The sequence below is a fragment of the Podarcis tiliguerta genome, assembly GCF_965153285.1.
Source record: "Podarcis tiliguerta genome assembly, chromosome: 12".
Classification (NCBI taxonomy): domain Eukaryota; kingdom Metazoa; phylum Chordata; class Lepidosauria; order Squamata; family Lacertidae; genus Podarcis; species Podarcis tiliguerta.
In genome coordinates this window covers 57,469,643-57,489,500 of record NC_139545.1, presented here as the reverse complement: position 1 = coordinate 57,489,500, position 19,858 = coordinate 57,469,643, and the positions used below count along the sequence as shown (strand labels likewise).

Genomic DNA, 19,858 nt, shown 5'->3' with positions numbered 1-19,858 from the left:
TTTGCATAATGTAACAACCCATGCAGCGTTACTGCAGAGAAGGCACAGCCTGACGTTCTCAATCTTGTTTAATTTTTGCAGTAAATCCAAAGAAAGATAGTGAAAACACTCCTGTGAAAGGAGGAACAGTAGCAGACCTTGGTAAGTTCTTTGCTTGGTTTTTTTCTAATGATGGATTTCCCCCTCTTCTTTGAGGCTGGCAACTATATTTGCTTTGTAACTCAGCCCGTTCCAGGGGTGTGTGTGAGAGCAATTTTCTGTAGAGGCTTATTCTTACTCTCTGGAGAGCTCTCATCCTAAAGGAGGATGCAGAGGGGAGAAGCCAGACGATTATTATTTTTAAAACTGCCCCAGGCATTTAAAATTATCTCTGTAGGTAGGGGAAGGGTGATTCTTCACTAAAATAGCTGACACTGCCATGGCAAGTCTTTTTATAACCTGCCCTACTAAAACAATGTTCAGGGAAGCTCGCATTTCTTCGAGACAATGCCACTAGTGTTAACTGAACCTTCACAATTTTTCTGACAGTTACAAATCACAGACTCACAAATGAAACTGGCTATTTGTTAAATGCATTTGAAACAGTGCGAGTCCCAAAAATGTTCGTAATTTCCTGGGTTAAAAATAAAATAAGGTCTTAAGATTATTTTCCCGGGACCTCTAGGGTGTTGCTATTTATGGACCTTGAGGGTCTCCGTGGGGCATACCAGGAGAGGCGGTCCCGTAGGTACGAGAGTCCTAGGCCGTGAAGGGCTTTAAAGGTCAAAAGCAGCACCTTAAATCTGACCCTGTACTCCACCGGGAGCCAGTGCAGCTTGAAAAGCACTGGGTGAATATGCTCCCATGGCAGAGACCCCGTGAGGAGCCTCGCTGCAGCATTCTGCACCCGCTGGAGTTTCTGGGACAGCTTCAAGGGCAGCCCCACGTAGAGCGAATTACAGTAGTCAAGCCTGGAGATGACCATCACATGGATCACTGTGGCCATACAAGGCTTCTGCTTAAGCGAGTGCCCATTTACTGGCCCTTATGGAATACATCCGTGCTCCTTTTCTTTCTTCTGTGACAGGCTCTATGTTTGCCAAGTCACATGACTTCTCTAGCAGTGGCTTGTGCGTATTTTTCTGCTCTTGTTCTTGCTGCAGTTATTGCCCCGTTGAGGCGCAATGATGGCAAAGCAGCCTTCCTTGACCAGGCGCCCCCCCCCCAAGGGTTTTGGACTGCAACTCCCAGCAGCCTTAGCCAACGTGGCTGTGGGGTGTTGGGGCTGATGGGAGTTGTAGTCCAAAACATCTGGAAGGCACGAGGTGTAAAGGATTGTTAGTTGTGCCATTATTTCTCTCTGCTCATTTATTTTCCAGATGAGCAGGATGAGGAGACGGTCGCCACGGGAGGAAAGGTAAACTGCTAGCTCTTCGTTTAGAATGAGTAAAAATGAACTAAAGTGCAGCTTCACCTGATGCCACTGTGCTGTCAGGTGGGTAACCCTGCCCGCCTGCCAAATTGGGCCCTCCAGCAGTTGAGAAGTTTCAAGATTTGGCCTTGTGGCCAGAAAACGTTCCCCACCGCTGCCCCCTGACATCACTATGGCCTTTTGAACTTTTTTGTGTGCTCTGCACAGCCAATAACTGCCCTCCCAAACAACTCTATATCTTTCCTCCTGCAGGAAGACGAAGATCCCAACAAAGGTGACCAGAGCCGCTCGATAGATACCGGAGAAGACAATGTCACAGAACAGACAAATCACATCATTATCCCCAGCTATGCATCCTGGTTTGACTATAACTGGTACGTTCTAGGGTGTAGGGAACCAGGGAATAGTCACAGGTCCAGAGTCTGCTATGTGTGACAGCCACTTGCATGATAGCTTGTCCTCATGTTCCTGTGATGTATTTCACAGCAGTAAAAACTACCTCAATCTGAAAGTTGCAGCCTTTGACATTAACCTTCCTTTCCACTCTACACCACATATTTTCATTTTGTAGCTATCTCAGCTAAACTGGCCTCTATGCACCATTTGTTGCAAACCGTTCTGGATGCCAGATAACGTGGCCCAGGTGTAACCCAAGAATCATATGGCCAGTTAAAACTAACCTTGCCTTCTGCCTCAGCCTGGTGGGCCATGACCAGTTTAAGCCTGTAGACTGGCTGCTAGCAGCTTCCTGCCTGGAAGGGCTGTTAAATAAGTGAAACAAACCTCTTTGTAGAGCTCGGCACTACAGGTTGGATAGATGATGTGCTTGGGTTGCAAGATGAGCTGTTTCTGTTCCCTTTGAATGGATTCTGAAGTGCAGGGATAAAGAATGGGGTGCACCCATCTGCTTCTTCCCTCTTGCCTAAATGAAGGCAGCATGCCCTAAATGTGTGTGTTGAGGTCACTTTCTCAGCCAAAACAGTAGATAAATCCATATCGCTGCTGAATATATAATAGGTGTCAGGCCCTGGAACCTGAGGGTTTTATCCATCGCTGCTGTGCTGCTCATACAATGGACCTTCCTCCCCACACTCCAGTCCCCTGCAGCCCCCCTACACACCCTCAAAATCTGCTCCAGAAGATTGTTGACCCTCAGAGCTGATCTGGGGAAGGAGGGACTTGGGGAAAGGAAAGGAAGTGAAAGTCCCATTGTGTAAATTGAATACCACTGAGATAGCGTTCGATAAAACGCTAAATCTTCTGCATTATGGCTTATCTTAGACTGCACTTAATTTTGTATACATGTAGGCTTTCTGAATGTCAGAGTTAGACCTTCACTGCCCATTGAAGAGATGATGATGATGATGATATTTTTATTTATTTGTACTCTTTAAGGCAGCTTTTACACATAAAAATAAGAACCAATTATTCCCAATTCCTTTAAAGAAAACTGAGTGGCACACTGAATACCCCCCTAAATTTTTGTTCCGCATTTTTTCTCTTCCTTGCTGCTATGGGACCCGTCTTCCTCATGCAGTTGTAGATATGAATAAAATCATGTCTGATTCTTCCGGCACTGAAGTGCCTTGCTCTGACGTATGTGGACGCAGCTTGTCTAATGGCTGTCTGGGGAAAGTGTTTTCGTATCCAAAGCATGCCCAAGCACTTGTAACTAGGCTAGACACTACCCTCTAAACGGAATGCAAATTGGCCTGGTATAATTGCCGTTCCGAGACTTGCGTCATTTGGTTGCCAAAAAGGAGGAGGTATTTTTACATCCATGTCCGCCTGTTTCCCTTCATTTCCGTGGTGAATCTTTCAAACGTTAAATCTTGTGTTTCAACCAAGTCAGGCACGACATGCCACAGATTACATTCCTCCAGGAGCATAGGATGTGTAGGTATTCTTTGCCATTTGTCCTGTCCTGCTAATTCAATTAACCATTTCCATATACAGCTTTTAGTGCTAGAGAGGAAGGGTTTTTCTTTAATTCAAAGCAAATTTTGAGTCACTTTTCCTCCTAAAGCTTCCAATGCACTATATCAATTTAAACATGAGGCAATAACGTTTGTAATAAAAACCTGGGTACCATAAATAAAATTAACACAGCACCAGCATCAGTAAATGATGCTCAGGTCTATTACCTTCATGTCCTGCTGTTGGGCTTCCCCTGAGAATGTGGTTTGCCACCGTGGGAAACTGGATCCTGGTCTGATCCAGCAGGGCCTGCTTTTCTGTTCCTGTGTGTTAAAAGACTGTGGCCAAGCACTCTTGGGTGAGAAGGTCCTAACACTCAGCTCTGGCCTAAATCCCGAGAAACGCCTTCTATATATGCGGCTCTGTTATGGGAGTGGGGGCAGTTGAGGACAATTAAAGTAAATGCATTTGAAGACCTTCAAGTCAGGAACTTCTGTGAATGGCAGTCTCTCTTGGAGGCTATTAAAGCAATTTGTGGAAGAAAATTCACATTACCCAATTATTTTCGACCTAATCTTTCAATAAATGAACTAGCCTTTCGATCGTTCTCTGAAATAGAAAATCCATTTCATAATTCAGTTGATGGTAAAGGGATTATATCCAGAACACTGCACATTGTGGTGTGTTGCAGATGAAGTAGAAGAGTGCTCTGTATGTTAAAGGAATTGGGAGCAGAGCTGAAACCTCAAGATCCATATATGTTGAGTTGGTGTGTTTTGCTTTTTTGTTTTGTTTTGTTTTGTTTATTTCTTAGCTTTGACATGGCTGTTTGCTACAGCCCATAATGTGTAAAGCAAGCACTTTACTGTGGACATTGTGACTGTCCTACAACTCTAAGACTGTAACATATTAAAGTCAATAGTGATCAAAATAGCAAATCCGTAAGCTGTGGGTTCCTGCAGTTGTGACCAATACTACACTTCGTTCCAAACTTATTTTCCTGCAAATGCAGATTCAGAATTTTATTCCCTCCTCCTTTGGTATTAGTGATCTGGAGACTCTTAAGGTTAAATAACTGTTTCTTAAACCTATATTTATAGAAAAGGTCTTGTCTTGGATAGATGTCATGCTGTTAGCCGTGTCTGCTTAGTTCATAGTGTGTGATCAGTGTTGAGTGAATCTTGGCATGTTCTACAGTGACTACATTCCGCTTTTCCTCCTGACACAGTATTCATGTAATCGAGCGCCGTGCTCTTCCAGAATTCTTCAATGGGAAAAACAAATCTAAGACCCCAGAAATGTAAGTAAAGGCAGAACAATGTAAGCATGTATTGTGTCTCCCTTTTTGCTTATAACAGGCACAGTGGTTATTCCCGGGGCAATTACAGCCAGGTACAGTTGTAGCAATTTCTGACCTCTTGCAATGGGGCTTTTGACTTGCTCTTCAGCTTGGCAGTTCCCTGACACCATAAGCGGCTTTTCCTGCATGCATGCCTATCTGAGACAGCACAAGGAATCCATCTTGGATCTTTCCGTGTGCTGCGGACACTGTCTTTAGAAGCAACTCACTCAGAGGCAAGTTTTTGAGGGCTGAGTGCAGTCTGCATCCAGCATAATGTAAGGACATGGAAGTAAATACAAAGTTGGTGTTGGAAAGACGGGTTTGGAGAAACGTGGAGTTTGTGTCAATTTCCTAAGGATTTCATGCCATGCTGAAATTCTGCGTGTTTTGGGCCGTATCCAATACTGTATCTCTGCTGGTCCATCAGACCCCCATGAGCAGAAGAGGGCTTCCTCTTTTGTCCTCTCCTGCCCCTTCTCCCACCATCAAAATCTACTCCTGAGGTTTGGAATTTTGATAGAAGCAGGAGTCATGAGGCTTCTTTTCCTTGACACAAGAGTTGGGGGGGCACCTGCCCCTATCCTCCACTTTGGATGATCATTACGGGTTTTTGGTTGTTGTTTTTTATACCTGCGAACTGTCGTCTCTTCTGTCCTGTGTAACAGAGCTATGGGCATTCCTTATTGTGCACCAAGCAGCCTTCCTCAGTGCTTCTGTGTTCCCAAGGGTTCACTTCCAAATGAGAAGGATGGGAAGGATTATGTAGATGAACACTTTTGTTGTGTAAATAATCTTGTCTTGTCTTTTCCTCTTTCAATTTTTTTTATACTTCGTATCTTTGTTATGTCTTTATTTTTTTCTTTTCCTCTTTTTTGTTCCTTTGGAAATTTTCTATTCTCTACATAATTTTCTTTTTCTTCATATGTAAAGAGATAGCATATAATGTTTATATAGATATGTAAATTTTTAATCAATAAAGATTTTTTTTTTTTTAAAAGCGTTCACTTCCAAAGCCTGATTCCCTCCCTCTCCCCCCCCCCAAAAAAACCCAACAATAGTTGGATGGCTTTGGGTTCTTGTGCCTGGCCTGGGCCTCCGGGCAGGGAGTTTGGAGCTCCAAATAAAAGATATTTTGCTGGAGGCTGTAGGTTCTGAGATGCTGCTTAAATCCGGTAATGCAGGAGAAAGAGGCCTGCCTCCCTGGGAGCCAGCGCTGAGAGGTTTTGCTGCCAGGCATCTGGCTTACATCCAAGAGAGCAGTTTTAACCTGCACTTTTTTTAGGGATGGAGGCACCAAGGAAAGTACTAAAGAGACACAGCTCACCTGGGCTTTACTTTGCATTGGTTTATTTTTTCTGCGTGAAAATGAAGTGTTTAGAAGATGAATCATTAAGTGGGCCAACAAGATAAAGAGAAAATGTATTTCCCTTACATAACGGAAGTAGCTGTTGGATAATATTTTCCTGCTTTCTGCCTCCTGAGCTCCGTAGTTTCTATCCTGTATCCCTCTTCTTAATGTTTGCTGTTCTCTCTCTCTCCAATTTTTCTTTTCTTTTCTGCTTTTTGTTCTCGCCTCCACCCCCCACCCGGTTCACCATGGAAGAGTGCGGAAGGAAGCAGGCTGATGTCCCAGTTGGTCTTCCTCAGCTGCTCTTCCATGTGTGAAACCCTCTCAGGCTTACTGCATAAGGGAAGTTGCCTTGGAATAGCTGGCACCTTCCTGCCCCAGAGGCGCCCTCCTTGGTGCCCCTCTGTAAGGCTCCACTGAACTGAAACTCAAAACTTCTTCTGACGCCTGGGCTGTAACTAAAGGTATGTGTCCTACTAGTAAACCGAGGACACCCAAGTAGATGAGACACGGCATAAAAGCTGCACATTGAAGCCCTCATTTTCCTTTTTTTTTGCTTCGGTCCCTAGTCAAAGCATAACAGGAACTGGTTTTTGTTTGAAATAGGTCAGTGTGTCTGTTCAATTCAGAAACTGAGATTGAAGGTGTTTTGCTTCTCTATAGACCTGTCCTCAGACAGGTTGTTAAAGATCAACCACATAGTTAAATTGTCAATATTACCTGAAAAACTGCCTCCTTCAGGAGGGTTGGCAGCAGTCTGGGAGGGCCTTCTCTATGGTGGCCCCTAAGTTATGGAACTCCACCCCCACAGAGGCATCTGTTCGCCCTGGCTTTTGACACTTGAGGTGCATATTTTTAGGGACCACCTTATCTTTGTGACTGTAAGCTGCTCTGAATTGTTTTTTGTATTGCGTCATAACTTGCCCTGCGACCTTAGGGTGAAGGGCGAGTAATTCAGCATCGTAATAGTCTTCTCTGTTAAGGAGACCATAACATTCTCAAGTGACTCACATTGGGAAGGTGTAGCCATATTGTGTCTGTGGATTTCTTTTCAGATATTTGGCTTACCGCAATTTCATGATTGATACCTATCGCTTGAACCCTCAAGAGTACTTGACTAGCACTGCCTGCAGAAGGAACCTGACTGGAGATGTTTGTGCAGTAATGCGGTAAGTCTTGCTCTGCTTGGCTGCAGGTGGAACAGGATCTTAAACTCAGCAAAGTGTTGTTTAATTAATGCTTGAAAGACGAAGAACATGTACTCTATGCCCAAATACAGCCATGCATTTTCTTACCTGCTGCTTTTTCTGTCAGCTGACCTGGAGAGTATCCATGCGCAGAGTGTTTCTAAGGCAGTGTGGGAAATGGAAGGAAGAAGCTACAGTGGTGCCTCGCAAGACGAAATTAATTCGTTCCGCGAGTTTTTTTGTAGAGCGAGTTTTTTCGTCTTGCGAAGCACCACAGCGGGGAGGGGTGGGGAGAAGCAGGGCAGCTGCCGCAGCCGGTACGTCGGACTCACCCGCGCCTTGTGGCCACCGCGCGGTGCGGCTGCTGGAGGGCGGTGGGGCTCAGGAGCGCAACTCCGGCTGCAATGCTGGCTGCTGGCGGCAACGGCTCCTGAGGGGAGTGCGCGAGGGCGGTGGGCAGCGGCGCGAGGCAGCCGGAAGGTCGGAAGGTCGGCCGGAAGGTGGGAGGGAGCCGGAGGAGCTGGGAAGCAAGCGTGCGACTGTTGCCATGACAGGAGAGGCAGGGCTGTTTCGTCTAGCGAAGCAAGCCCTTAGAAAAATCCGTCTTGCGAAGCACCTCAGAAAACGAAAAACCCTTTCGTCTAGCGGGTTTTTTTGTCTTCCGAGGCATTCGTCTTGCGGGGTACCACTGTATTCTTGCTTATATCCTATGCTGCCTTTTTCTTCCTCTTTTACAAGGTGCTCCAGGCACCATCCCCATCTCTGTGGTCTAGGTTAAAAATAGCTTGATAGCTTAATATAGCTTCAATAGAGACTGGTTGGAAAGGTGTAGAGATCACATGATGTGATCAAGCCACTCATTCCTGGCCACGATGTCAGTTCTGAGTACTTATTGGTGTCAGTCAAGCATTTGGGAAAGAACTTCCTCAATATGTGCTGTGTTTTCTGATACTCTTTCCACAACCTCCTGTCAGCCATCTCAGAATCCAGTGACTACACATTATTATTATTATTGGCCTGCAGAAGGGTTGCATTTTATGAAATGCCAGATTTACTCTATCAAATGCTCATTCAACAATTTTGCTTTCCTCGGTTATTTTAATTTTATATGTTTATAAAATCAGAATTTAAACAATGCCAAAAGAGCATATAACCAGACCAACGTAATAAAGCGCAAAGCCACAAAAAAATCCAGTGTTTGGTAAGCCAGTCGAGAGAGCGAGAGTTAAAATTCAATTCAAACCAATTGCCTGGCACAATAACCGCTTCGTAATTTGCCTAAAGGCAAGTGAAGAGGGTTTTTCTCACCCTTCAGCAGATGGGGAGCCTGCCTGAGGCAAGATGAGAAAGCTGCATCATGTAATGGGCTTGGTGTGCCATGGAGGGGGCAGAGGTGTGTGTGTGTGTGTGTGTGTGTACACACATGCATGCAGCATTCTGGGAAGTTCTGCCTAAGCCCATCTTGCAATGAGCTGAACAAGAGTAAAAGGAAAATATGGATGTGGAGCTATTGTAAGATGCTTCAGGGCTAGCTCCCCACTTCTATTCTGAAATGTTCCCTCTTTCTGACCCACTGCCTTTCCCATTCTGATAACTTTTCCTTTTTTATATATATAAATATTTTATTAAGTTTTTTTACACAAAAAATGAAAAAAGAGAAAAATCAACAAAGAAAGCAGAAAAGAAAAATACAAAGTTACACAAACACAGAACAACAAAAGGCATCAAAAAGAAAAAACAATAATAAAAACAATTCCATCTTCATGATAATTCTTGCATTTGCTTATTTCTCCGACTTCCCCACACCTCCCTTCCCTGTACTCCAAATCGTGTATTTAATCAGCAAATCCCTTCCCTCTGTCTTAATTAATCTTTGTCTTAATTTTAATATCTTAATATAGCTTAATCTTCTTATATCTTAAAATATTAAATCTTTTAATTTTAGAACTTTTTACTAATAACCTTTTACATTCAATCTGATGTCATTCTAACATTCATTAATCTTATAATATTTCTGTAAATAGTCTTTGAATTTCTTCCAATCTTCTTTCACCGTCTCTTCTCCCTGGTCTCTGATTCTGCCGGTCATTTCAGCCAATTCCATATAGTCCATTACTTTCATCTGCCATTCTTCCAGAGTGGGTAACTCTTGTGTCTTCCAATGCTGTGCTATGAGTACTCTTGCTGCTGTTGTGGCACTGATAACTTTTCCTCCATTCAGTCTTTCGCTCTTTTAATGTCACCTCCTAGGGTACATGCCTTTTTGGAACAGTGGGGGCTTATTAATTACCAAGTGGATCCTGAGAGCCGGCCCATGGCCATGGGGCCTCCTCCCACCCCACACTTCAATGTGCTTGCCGACACTCCCTCGGGACTCATGCCTCTTCACCTTCGGACACCTCAGGTAAAGATCCACTGCCATCATGGAACGCCTTTGCCCCCTACGAATTGTAGCAAGGCCAGCTGCCTCCTTCCTGCTGTTACTCGGGAATTCTAAGCGACCCCCCCAAAAAAACAGTGCAGTTTTGGAAGGTTCAGTCCGCCACCTTGTTCAAAATGGTGGCCAGTGGTATCCAAACATAGAGGGAAACCTGTTGCACTTGGGGAACTTGAAATTTGGTCACAATATCATTAAGAGGGGCCCAAACGCGTAGCAAGCAAACAGCTGTCCAGAATAGTTGATACCATCCAGACGCCGAGGGGCAAATGCTAAGAACTTTTATATAATTCTGTTTCACCCCTGATTTTTAGTGCCTTAGAGAGTTGTCCCTTTAAAACAAAACAACAAAAAACTATTTGCAAACACTAGCAGGGATTCACAGTTGCCATGTGGTCCTGGAGCTGCAAATAGGTCATAGAAGGGATACTATAGCTGTTTTTCTTAATCTGACAGATTGTGAGAACTTCTCCTCTCGAGCATTCTTAAGTAGTGGTGGTAGTGGTAGTAGAAGTATCTACTATAAAAAACACGTTTTCAACATTCCACTTGCACTTCCCCAGGAACATAGGCTGATTAATATGACCGTTCTGATGCTTTCATATCCTCCCTCCTGCTCTCATCCTTTTTACATTTCTTTACCCAGATCCCAGCTGCTCAGCAGATGTTGAATTTCCCCGAGAAAAACAAGGATAAACCTACTGACCTGCAGAACTTTGGGCTTCGTACAGACATATACTCGAAGAAAACATTGGCAAAGGCAAGGCACTAGATATTCTCTTTCCTTTCCAGACCCCTGCCTGCCCCCCTTGTGTTTAATAATAATAATAATAATAATAATAATAATAATAATAATAATAATTTGTTATTTATACCCTGCCCATCTGGCTGGGTTTCCCCAGCCACTCTGGGCAGCTTCCAACCGAATATTAAAAACAATACAGTGTCAGACATTAAGAACTTGCAGAGATTACGTTTTCTGTTTCTTGGGCAGCGACTTAGTAGCCAAGGCTATGTAAAGCAGCATGTCTCTGATTGCTGGTTCCTGGGGGTAATTCGTGGGATCTTGCACTCATCTCCTGCTTGCGGGGTTCCTGGAGACACCTCAGTGTTGGGAGATTCTAGTCAGACGTTCACAGAGCACATGTCCCAACTATGGAATTTGCTACCAAAAGATGTAGTAATGACCACCAACTTGGACCAGTATTGGAGGCGGTATGCCTCTGAATTCCAGCAGCTGCAGAACAATGCTGTTTCACTTGAGTCCTCCTTGAGGGATCCTCATTAGGGCATCTGACCGGCCACTGAGAAGGAGGTGCCTGGCTAGATGGGCCTTTGCCTGGTCCTGCAGGAATTTCCTTGTTGCCCTCTGCTTATGATAGCTCAATAGAAATACATGGCTGTCATTAAATATTCAGACTTGTGCCCCTGTTATGTTTGTGAACCACGCACAGAACTTCTACATAGTCAAATCTTTATAAATGCTGTATGTTTGGTTCAGAACAGCTGTGTTTCTCTCTCTCTCTCTCTCTCTCTCACACACACACACACACACACCTATTGATCCTTTTCCTGGCTTTTTTAGCAACAAGAATTAATGCTAATTTTAAGGCTGGGGTGATATTTTCCTAGAATGCTAAATATTTATGAGCACCTGTAGAGAATTCTGGGAGATTTAATGGACATTCTAAGCATTGCTTTTGATTGCCATATTTGGGAAGAGGAAAACAAGCAGATGTTGGGACCAGGCATGTTAGCCTTCCCCTGTGCTGGGGCCCATTTATTTAGCTGAGCTTGTCTCAGTCACTTGAACACAGTCCTTGCTGGCATGTTGCATTTATTAAAATTTGACGCAGGTTGTGCATCCCTGTTATCTCTTAGTTGCAGAGAATTGGGCTGATGGTAGGCTAATCTGCTCTTGGTATTTGAATCAGCAGCCATATCCTAGCATCAGTGCAGGGTGTTGAATGAGGGCCATTTTGCCTTCTTTCCTTCTCTGCAACCCTTCCTCCCCCACGGGACTATTCTCCTTTGTAGGCTGTTGCTAAAAGGAGAGCTCTTGCACTTTACCTCACTTGTTCGAACATTGTCTTAAAGGGAAAGTGCCTGCATGCAGCGCTTCCTCCATTACACAGATCCGTAACCTTAGAAATAGTTAACCCTCTATTCTGATCAGATTTCCTACTGAGCGAGTGTTGATTGCTTCTGGGATTCTTGCCTCAACTGCTGAGTCAGGTTGCCCCAAGGAGCAGCAGTCATTTTTCTCAGTAGTGGCACCTGCCCTGTGGAATGCCCTCCCATCAGATGTCAAACAGATAAACAACTATTTGACTTTTAGAAGACATCTAAAGGCAGCCCTATATAGGGAAGTTTTTAAAGTTTGATGTTTTATTTTGTGTATGTGTGTTGATTGATTGATTGATTGATGGAAGCTGCCCAGAGTGGCTGATGGGTGCCATACAAATAATGAAAAGATGATGATGCAGATGATGCAACTTGCAAGAGTTTCTCAGGTTCTCCTTTGACATGGCATGTGCCACTAGGGCTTATCTGTGTTTAGGGAGGCCCCTTCCAACAAGTAACACATCTGTGATGGAACAAATTGCCAATCCCACCTCTTGACAATAATGGCCGTACTCACCTGTGCACTGGGTACATGAGTGAACTGTTTCCCTTCTCCTTCATACAGAGCAAAAGTGCTAGCGCTGGGCGAGAATGGACAGAACAAGAGACCCTGCTGCTACTTGAGGTAAGAAATTTTGAGCGGGGGGAAATTGGGGAATTGTGATGGTGGGGATGCAGAGAAAAGGAGGCTGCTGAGTGACATTTGAATGGGTACCTAGTTTCTGACTTAAATTGAGTTAATATGTTTCTGGGTGACTTCTTGTACAGAGCAAGGCTGTCGAGTAGAGAGCGGAGCCTTTTCTGCAGTGGCTCCCCATTTGTGAAATGCTCTCCCCCGGGGAGGTTCGCCTGGCACCTTCATTATATATTTTTAGGCGCTGGGCAAAAACGTTCGTCTTCAACCAAGCATTTGGCTGATTAATATCCTACAGACTTTTACATGTGCCTGTGGGAAGGGGGGGAGGTTATTGTTTTGTGGTTTTGGTTTAATTATTGTGTTTTATCTTGTATTTTATTCCAAAATGCCCTGAGATCTGTTGATGAAGGGTGGTACATAAAGTTAATAAAAAAATAATAGTATAATAATAAGCAATAAGTAAAACATGAGTCCTTGGTTGTCAGCTGTATGGCTATAGAATTGTTGGTGCTGTTTTGTTGCAAAGCTGTGGATGAACCTGAAAGGAGTCGATGCAAGAATCTTACAAAAATAGAATTGTAGATTTGGAAAGGACCCCAGGGTCATTAGTCTAACCCCCCTGCAAGGCACCCATGACAGATGGCTTAAAAACCTTCCATGAAGGAGAATCTGCCGCCTTCAGAGGGAGTCTGTTCCACTGTTGATCAGCTTTACCATCTGAAAGCTCTTCTGATATTTAGCTGGAATCTCCCTTTTTGTAACTTGAATTCATTGGTTTGAGTCCTACCCTCTGGAGCAGTAGAAAACAAGCTTGCTCCATCACCCATGTAACAGCCCTTTAGATATTTGAAGGTGGCTATTGTATCACATCTCAGTCTGCCCTTCTCCAGGCTTAAACATATCCACCTCCCTAAACCATTCCTCATAAGGCTTGGTTTCCAGATGCGATGAGGCCTTTGTAATCTTGCTGTACAGAGCCTTAGGTTGTGTCTCAAAGCTGCTTACATACATATTGGAATTTGTTTAATATTATCTATCGGCAGTTCTTCATTGCAAAGGCTGCTGAGTGATGTACAGTTTATATGAAGAAACTGCAATGAAATCTCTATATAAAACGTTAAAAGTGCAAAAGGGTAGCACTCATAAAATCCAGCAGAGCTATAAAAACGAAAATAAAACATGCTCTAAAACATGCTGCAGTGGCTAGGCAGCTGAAAAAGACCCTCTTCCTTGTGCTGAAGAGGCTTCAAAAATGGCATCAGGTGAGCTGCTCTGGGGTAGGTGTTACTAATGCAAGGCACCACGGTGGAAAAAATCTTCTTCCTAGGCATCCACCACCTCGCTTTAGGTGATGGGAGGACCTGGAGGAGAGCCTCTGATGAGCAAATGGTTCAGGCAGCCTCCAGTAGGAAAAGGCCCTCCTCCATTGGCCCTCAGGCACAACAGGCAGCCATTGTTCCCCTCTACATGAATGAGGCTGCTTGGGCTTTTGTGTTCACTTGCCCCCCCCCCCCCAAATCTTCCACATGTCAGGGGAGATTAGAGGATTCTGCTTCAGATTTTAAACTAGCCACAGTTCCCTATGTTTTGATCCTGATTTGTACTCGCCTTAATTTAAACAAACCATGGGTTTCCCAAGTTTGGATGTCAAGATAAATGTATTATAAACATAAGTTTTATAAAAGAGGATTGGAAAAATTTACGCAGGAGAGAGCTGCTGATGGCTCCTCGCTTTAATGCCTCTACAGTTGGAGACCGCAATGCTTCTCTTTCACAGGAGACAAGAGTCCTGCTTGGTGTAACGTTAACATAGGAGAGAGTGCTGGAGGTGAAATAGTTAAACAGGTTACCCAATCAGAACCCAGGGGGTGGAGTCAGTGGGACTATAAAACCAGCTCTGGGAGGGGTGAAGGAAGAGTTCGTTGGGAGTTGGGTGGTTGGTTGGAGTGGGAGTGAATTGGGATAGAGTTTGTGGGCAGGTTGAGTTAGTGTAGCTGAGTCAGGAACAGTTAGGGGCTAGGCAGACAAGTAAATATCTGAGAGGTGGTTTAGTGAGTGAGAGCAGGTAGCGGAAGTGATAGGTCTGGATAGGCACCCCGTGATTGTAATTGACCGATACCGTTTATGAAACCACATGCTTGTTAAACTGCAATAAATAAACAGAAGTTTATGTTCCAATTTAACCCTGACTGGATTCAGTATTGTCCCAGGTAGGGCCTGGGTGGTGGCAGCGAGAAATAAAGTAGTGGCACAGGGATCAATAGACGGTGAAATGTCTGGGGACCCTGTGTGATCGCCACACTTGGGTCCTGCTTCCGGGTTTCCCACGGTCGTCTAGGTGGCCACTGTGAGAAACTGATGGTGTGCTAGATGGGCCATTTGCCTGAGCCAACAGGCTGCTCTTATGTTTGTTGTTCTTATAGAAGCAGAAGCTTCTTACTCCTGGAGATGAAAGAGGGGAGTGGGGAGCAGAAGCTCAAAGCTCACCGTGGTTCATTCACATAGCAGGAAACCATGGTTTTCTTGTCAATGCTGAACTGAACCATAGTATTCTGTTCCTACCCAGGCCATCCACTCCATCATTGGGCATTGGAACAACAACAGCAACAAAACCTTGCACACTGCCTGCCCTAGTCTGAAAATAAGAGTGTCTTGATACTTTGCTTGGGAGGTCTCGATGGTATTTCCAGTCGATATTTTCTCCATATCACCCGCTTTTCCCTGTTGACGTTAATTGTAGCCGTGCTGTGCTTCTGTCTCGCTTTTTGAAAAACAGAGCTTAATAGCATTTTGAGTTTGGGGGAGCAAAGCAGAGAAAGAAAAAGCATGAATCTGACTTGTATTCCCCAAGCACTTGTGGAGAAACGTCAGACTGGGCGACTGCTAGGTCAACTGGCATTAAGTAAAAAGACACAGGAAGAGGCACGGATAAAAAGTGAGGCAGGAAATACTTGGCAGAGAACTGTGGTGAGCTGAGTGTTGCTCAGACTGAAGAGGCAGGGCTGAGCTGGAAGCTCTTGCAAGGGGTTGCTCTAGTCATGTGATGTTCTAGTCTGCTAGGTGTGTTCATTGGCTGTTGCAGGGTGGGGGCTCGCATTGCATGTTTATATCACCCACCCCCGGCAAGAGCTCACATATGCATCCTGCCTGACGTCACTGTCACCTTCTTGTGGGGTGCACGTTCTTCCTAGGCCAAGTGTGCAGGATTACGACCCTTTCAGATTTTTCATTGTTCAGCACTGAGTTTGTAGTAAACACCAGCTGTGCTGTTTCTCTGAGCAGGCCTAATTTCCCCCTGTGTTGCTCCAACACGGAGGCTTTCAAGATCTGTGCTCGCATATGTCGTGGCTCAATAGAAACGTGGAAGTGCTGGCTGACTTTGGTGTCTGAGCAAGCCAGAAGCCCTCTTGCCAGACGAGAGGGAAACGGTAGCCGCTGGTTTCTGACAGCGCAGGCGGCTTCCTGCTTGGCGGCAAAGCATGCCTTGTGCTTCCTTGAGTAGATCAAGTTGTCTAATCGGCAAGAGCGTGCAGGTCTGGTCTTTCTCTGCCCACGTTGGGATTGCAATAGCTCTGGCAGGCCAAGCAAATCTCCTTCGGTTTCAGGAAAGCAGCCAGGATAGACTTTCTCCTCTTGCTTAGGAAACCACCCCAGCCTTTCCTGAAGAGGAGCTTAGTGGCATAACTTGAACCTGAGTGGGGTAGGGAGTGAACACACAACCACCTGAGCAACTGAACAGTCACCATCCAGCCCATTGCCATCTCCACATGCCACCTGTTCCCTCACGGTAAGGTAGCTAGCTAAAGCTCCCCCCTTAATAGCAGTATGGATGTTAGAGTACTAGCAAAAGGGGGAGGCAGGTTCTGTCTTATAAATGGTGCACTCACTGTCTCTCCCTGATTTCTTGAATACGTAGCAGGAACACTGTCAGTGTGGTGTAGTGGTTAAGAGCGGTAGACTTGTAATCTGGTGAACCGGGTTCGATTCCCTGCTCCTCCACATGCAGCTGCTGGGTGACCTTGGGCTAGTCACACTTCTCTGAAGTCTCTCAGCCCCACTCACCTCACAGAGTGTTTGTTGTGGGGAAGGAAAAGGAGAATGTTAGCCGCTTTGAGACTTCTTTGGGTAGTGATAAAGCAGGATATCAAATCCAAACTCCTCCTCCTCCTCCTCCTCCTCCTCCTCCTCCTCCTCTTCTTCTTCTTCTTCTTCTTCTTCATTGGATGGGGCAGCATAACAGAATTCTGCTTCCATACAGAGGTCTATTTTACATGAAAACATCTGTGTTACTTCAGGATGATGAGTTTGACACTGCATTGCTTATCAACACTGGGATGCAGTGTATAAAATAATGACATTTAATGCACCTTACGGTGTCTGATTGTGTAAATCAGTCGTGTTGATAAGGTTATTTGCAGCGGCAGCATATCTTACACTTTCATTGCCGTTAATAGTGCGAATAGCCCGGAATAGCGATTTCCAGAAAGATACAGTAATGTGGTTTATTTGCAGCCCAGAGGTGTCAGTTGATCTTATCCTTCCATATTTGAAAGGAGGTGACAATGATATCAGTGGCGCTTGGGTAAAACTGAACTGTTGCTATGCAAGACTGCAAGAAAGCTTCAGAGCAGCTAATTCATAGGAGGACCATCTTGTTAATTCATTTTTGACAGGGAGAGAGCCCAGCGCCTGTACTATAATTTAGCTCTCTAGACACAACTGCTTTTTTCCTCTCACACTTTTTAACATCCAGATAAAGCAGCGAAGCGGGTATCAGTTTATGTTTCAACCTCCAATAGATGAAGCACGTCCTTTACAAATTCTAAGAGTGCCTTTGAGGAAGTGCATATGTCACAAGCTTCAAAAAAATAAATATCCAAGTTTTTCCCTTGCCTGCCGGCCCTGTATCTCTTTGGCGCGGAGTCGGTTTTTCCCCTCCCTGCAGGTTAATCACTGTCAGATCTCAGCAGGCAGATAAATGAAGTTGTGTTACATACATGTTAAATTCCACAGAACACAAAAGGAAACGTTATTGGCTTTCTTCTAAGCAGTAAGACAGCTGAAACAAGCGGAAATCAAGGTTGCCATGGGGGAAAACATTTATGTGCCCGGTTAGAATTAGGGCAGCACAGAGTGGAATCCAGGTGGGGCAGATTCTTCGAAGCCCCCTACTCAGTTTGTGACCTCTCCAGCATCCTTTGCCTTTCAGGCTCTCCTGGTTACTGACTAAACCCAAGAACATGTTGTATCTGTAGTTGTTAAAATAGAAAATGTGATTTGGCGCAGAAGCCAGTTCTTTCCCAGCTGCTTCTCCTAGTCCCTGACTCTTTGCATTTACAGTGTCAGTTGTTTTTTAGCTCCATTCACACATTTCTTCCTTCTTAGAGCTGCTTCGCACATTGCGTAGTGTAGGTGTAAAACATAACGGCAACAAACATGCTCTCTAACGTTTGTATCCTGCGGGTGTATTAGTGAAGAAATTGGGATTGGCTGCAGCTGCTGACTAAGTGTACATTTTGCTACCACATGTTATAAAAGCATTCGCTGCCCCGGCCTTTCCAGTAGAGAACACCAAATTCCAAATGCAGCAAATAAATCTCACAGGAACTCATGCCAGTAACATACAGCCCACAGATATATGCCTTATTTGTTCCTGTTGCGAAACCCGGGTGTCTTTATTATGGACTTCTAGTCCCTGAAACTTGAATTGCGTCTTGTGATAGCAGTACAAGTCTGGCTGTTTCCGTGTGGAATGAGCAAGGTGACATTGGATCTTGTAGAACAGTTGACACGATGGCTGATGTAAGAAAGCTCAGGTAATCAAATTGTCAGCAGCTGCTTTCATATAAATTTTTGGGTTGTTATTCTCCATATGGGAGAGAAGACTTGGAGGTCATGTTTCTCTCCAGAGAAAGAGAACCCGTTGAAGTCCTTTTTTTTTTATTTGTACCCTCCAGTACATTTGACAGGTATGCTGCCTTTCCTTTTTTAAAAATTTGTAATCATTTTGTGCAATATTTTCATAAAAATCAAAGTGTTTGCACTACACTATTCTCCTTGGTACCCTCCCTCACCTTAAGAACAATCAGTTCCCTTTCCCTTTCCCTTTTCAACATGCTCTAGAAACAGTTCTGTTGCATTTCAGATGGGAAGTCGAAACAGGATATCTCCATCTTCCAATTCTGCCCTCCTCCAGATACTTATATTAAATTCCACAACTTATTCTAGGTGCCATAGTTCCAAAATTTGGAGAAAACACAAGCTGGAAGAGATAATTCGGCCACACAAAGCTTAGAAGCCAGCAAATAAAGGGAACAGCCTGAAAGTTTACGCCTTCAGGTGATGGTTTACGTCAGAGTGGAGTCATGTCAGGGTGGGGTGGGGACAATTTAGATGAGCCAATATGAATCAACCCAAGAGAAGGCACTACAGGAAGGAAGGACACAAAGAATATGTCAATAATAATAATCTTGGCAAGAGATGATGCTGTAGCATGGACTAGTAGATTAGAAGTAATTGTAAACCAGGTTGGAGATGGGTCAAGAGAGATGGAAGGCAGAAAAGGCTGCAGAGACCTGAGTTGCTCAAAGGAAGAGAGATGGCAGGTGAGACTTGCAATGAATTTGAAAGGTGATAGGAAAGGTTATAGTGGAGAAATTGGTGCAAAGACCAGTGAGGCTAAGGTCAAGGGGCAGGTTGTGGGACTGGAGGTGGCCAGGGAAAGAGGAGGAGGAGAGAGTTTATTAGCAACAGCCACGATGACGGGTGCAAAACGCCAGCACCCTGTCTACAACTTCACTAACATCCATCTACAACTTCACTAGCGTCTCTCAGTATTGTGAACAACACCGAACAAAGCTTTTATAGGTATCTTCATGAACTTACCTAAAAAGAGAAAGAAAACAAAAGACTGAGTTAAGCATTTGAAAAATCTATTGAAATCAGGCATTATAAGTTCATCTTAGACTGGGTAGTTCGCAAGTTTTTGTGGCTTTGCACAAGGTTTTGTATTTTTCTCAGAAGATTGATAAAGAATGTATAATTATTTTGGTAATTACTGTGTGTATGTAGTTGCCAATGTGTTTTGAAGTAGCAACTCTCAGATCCAAAGCTGAAATGCTAGGTGGGTGTAGGCCTTACTCTGCTGAATTTTGTTTCTGTGTTCAGGGAAATATATGGGTGGGGAACCTGAATCGAAGATACCATACCAATAATGCAGCAAAAGTTTTAGGCATGTTTCTGAGGACAGAGGATCTAAATGACAGCGCTTGGCTACCTTCTCTTCATGTTTCAGAGTCAGTGTTGTGGAAGGAAGGGGTGGTAAAAGATCCCCAAGAGTCGCTGCTGCTTGGACATTTTTTGCCACTAGGAGAGTTCATAGAATCATAGAGTTGGAAGAGACCCCAAGGGCCATCGAGTCCAACCCCCTGCCAAGCAGGAAACACCATCAGAGCA

General features: G+C 44.4%; 1 protein-coding gene across 2 annotated transcripts in view; it reads left to right on the top strand.

The window, feature by feature from the left end:
• Positions 1–19,858, top strand: part of SMARCC1 (SWI/SNF related BAF chromatin remodeling complex subunit C1) — a 96,269-nt gene that overhangs the window by 32,113 nt on the left and 44,298 nt on the right. For both annotated transcript variants that reach the window (XM_083406132.1, XM_083406133.1), the window contains exons 12-19: positions 82–141; positions 1,359–1,396; positions 1,664–1,785; positions 4,557–4,628; positions 7,074–7,187; positions 9,456–9,609; positions 10,289–10,402; positions 12,332–12,391. In XM_083406132.1, coding sequence (XP_083262258.1) covers positions 82–141; positions 1,359–1,396; positions 1,664–1,785; positions 4,557–4,628; positions 7,074–7,187; positions 9,456–9,609; positions 10,289–10,402; positions 12,332–12,391 — 734 coding nt within the window. The remainder of the gene's footprint in view (positions 1–81; positions 142–1,358; positions 1,397–1,663; positions 1,786–4,556; positions 4,629–7,073; positions 7,188–9,455; positions 9,610–10,288; positions 10,403–12,331; positions 12,392–19,858) is intronic.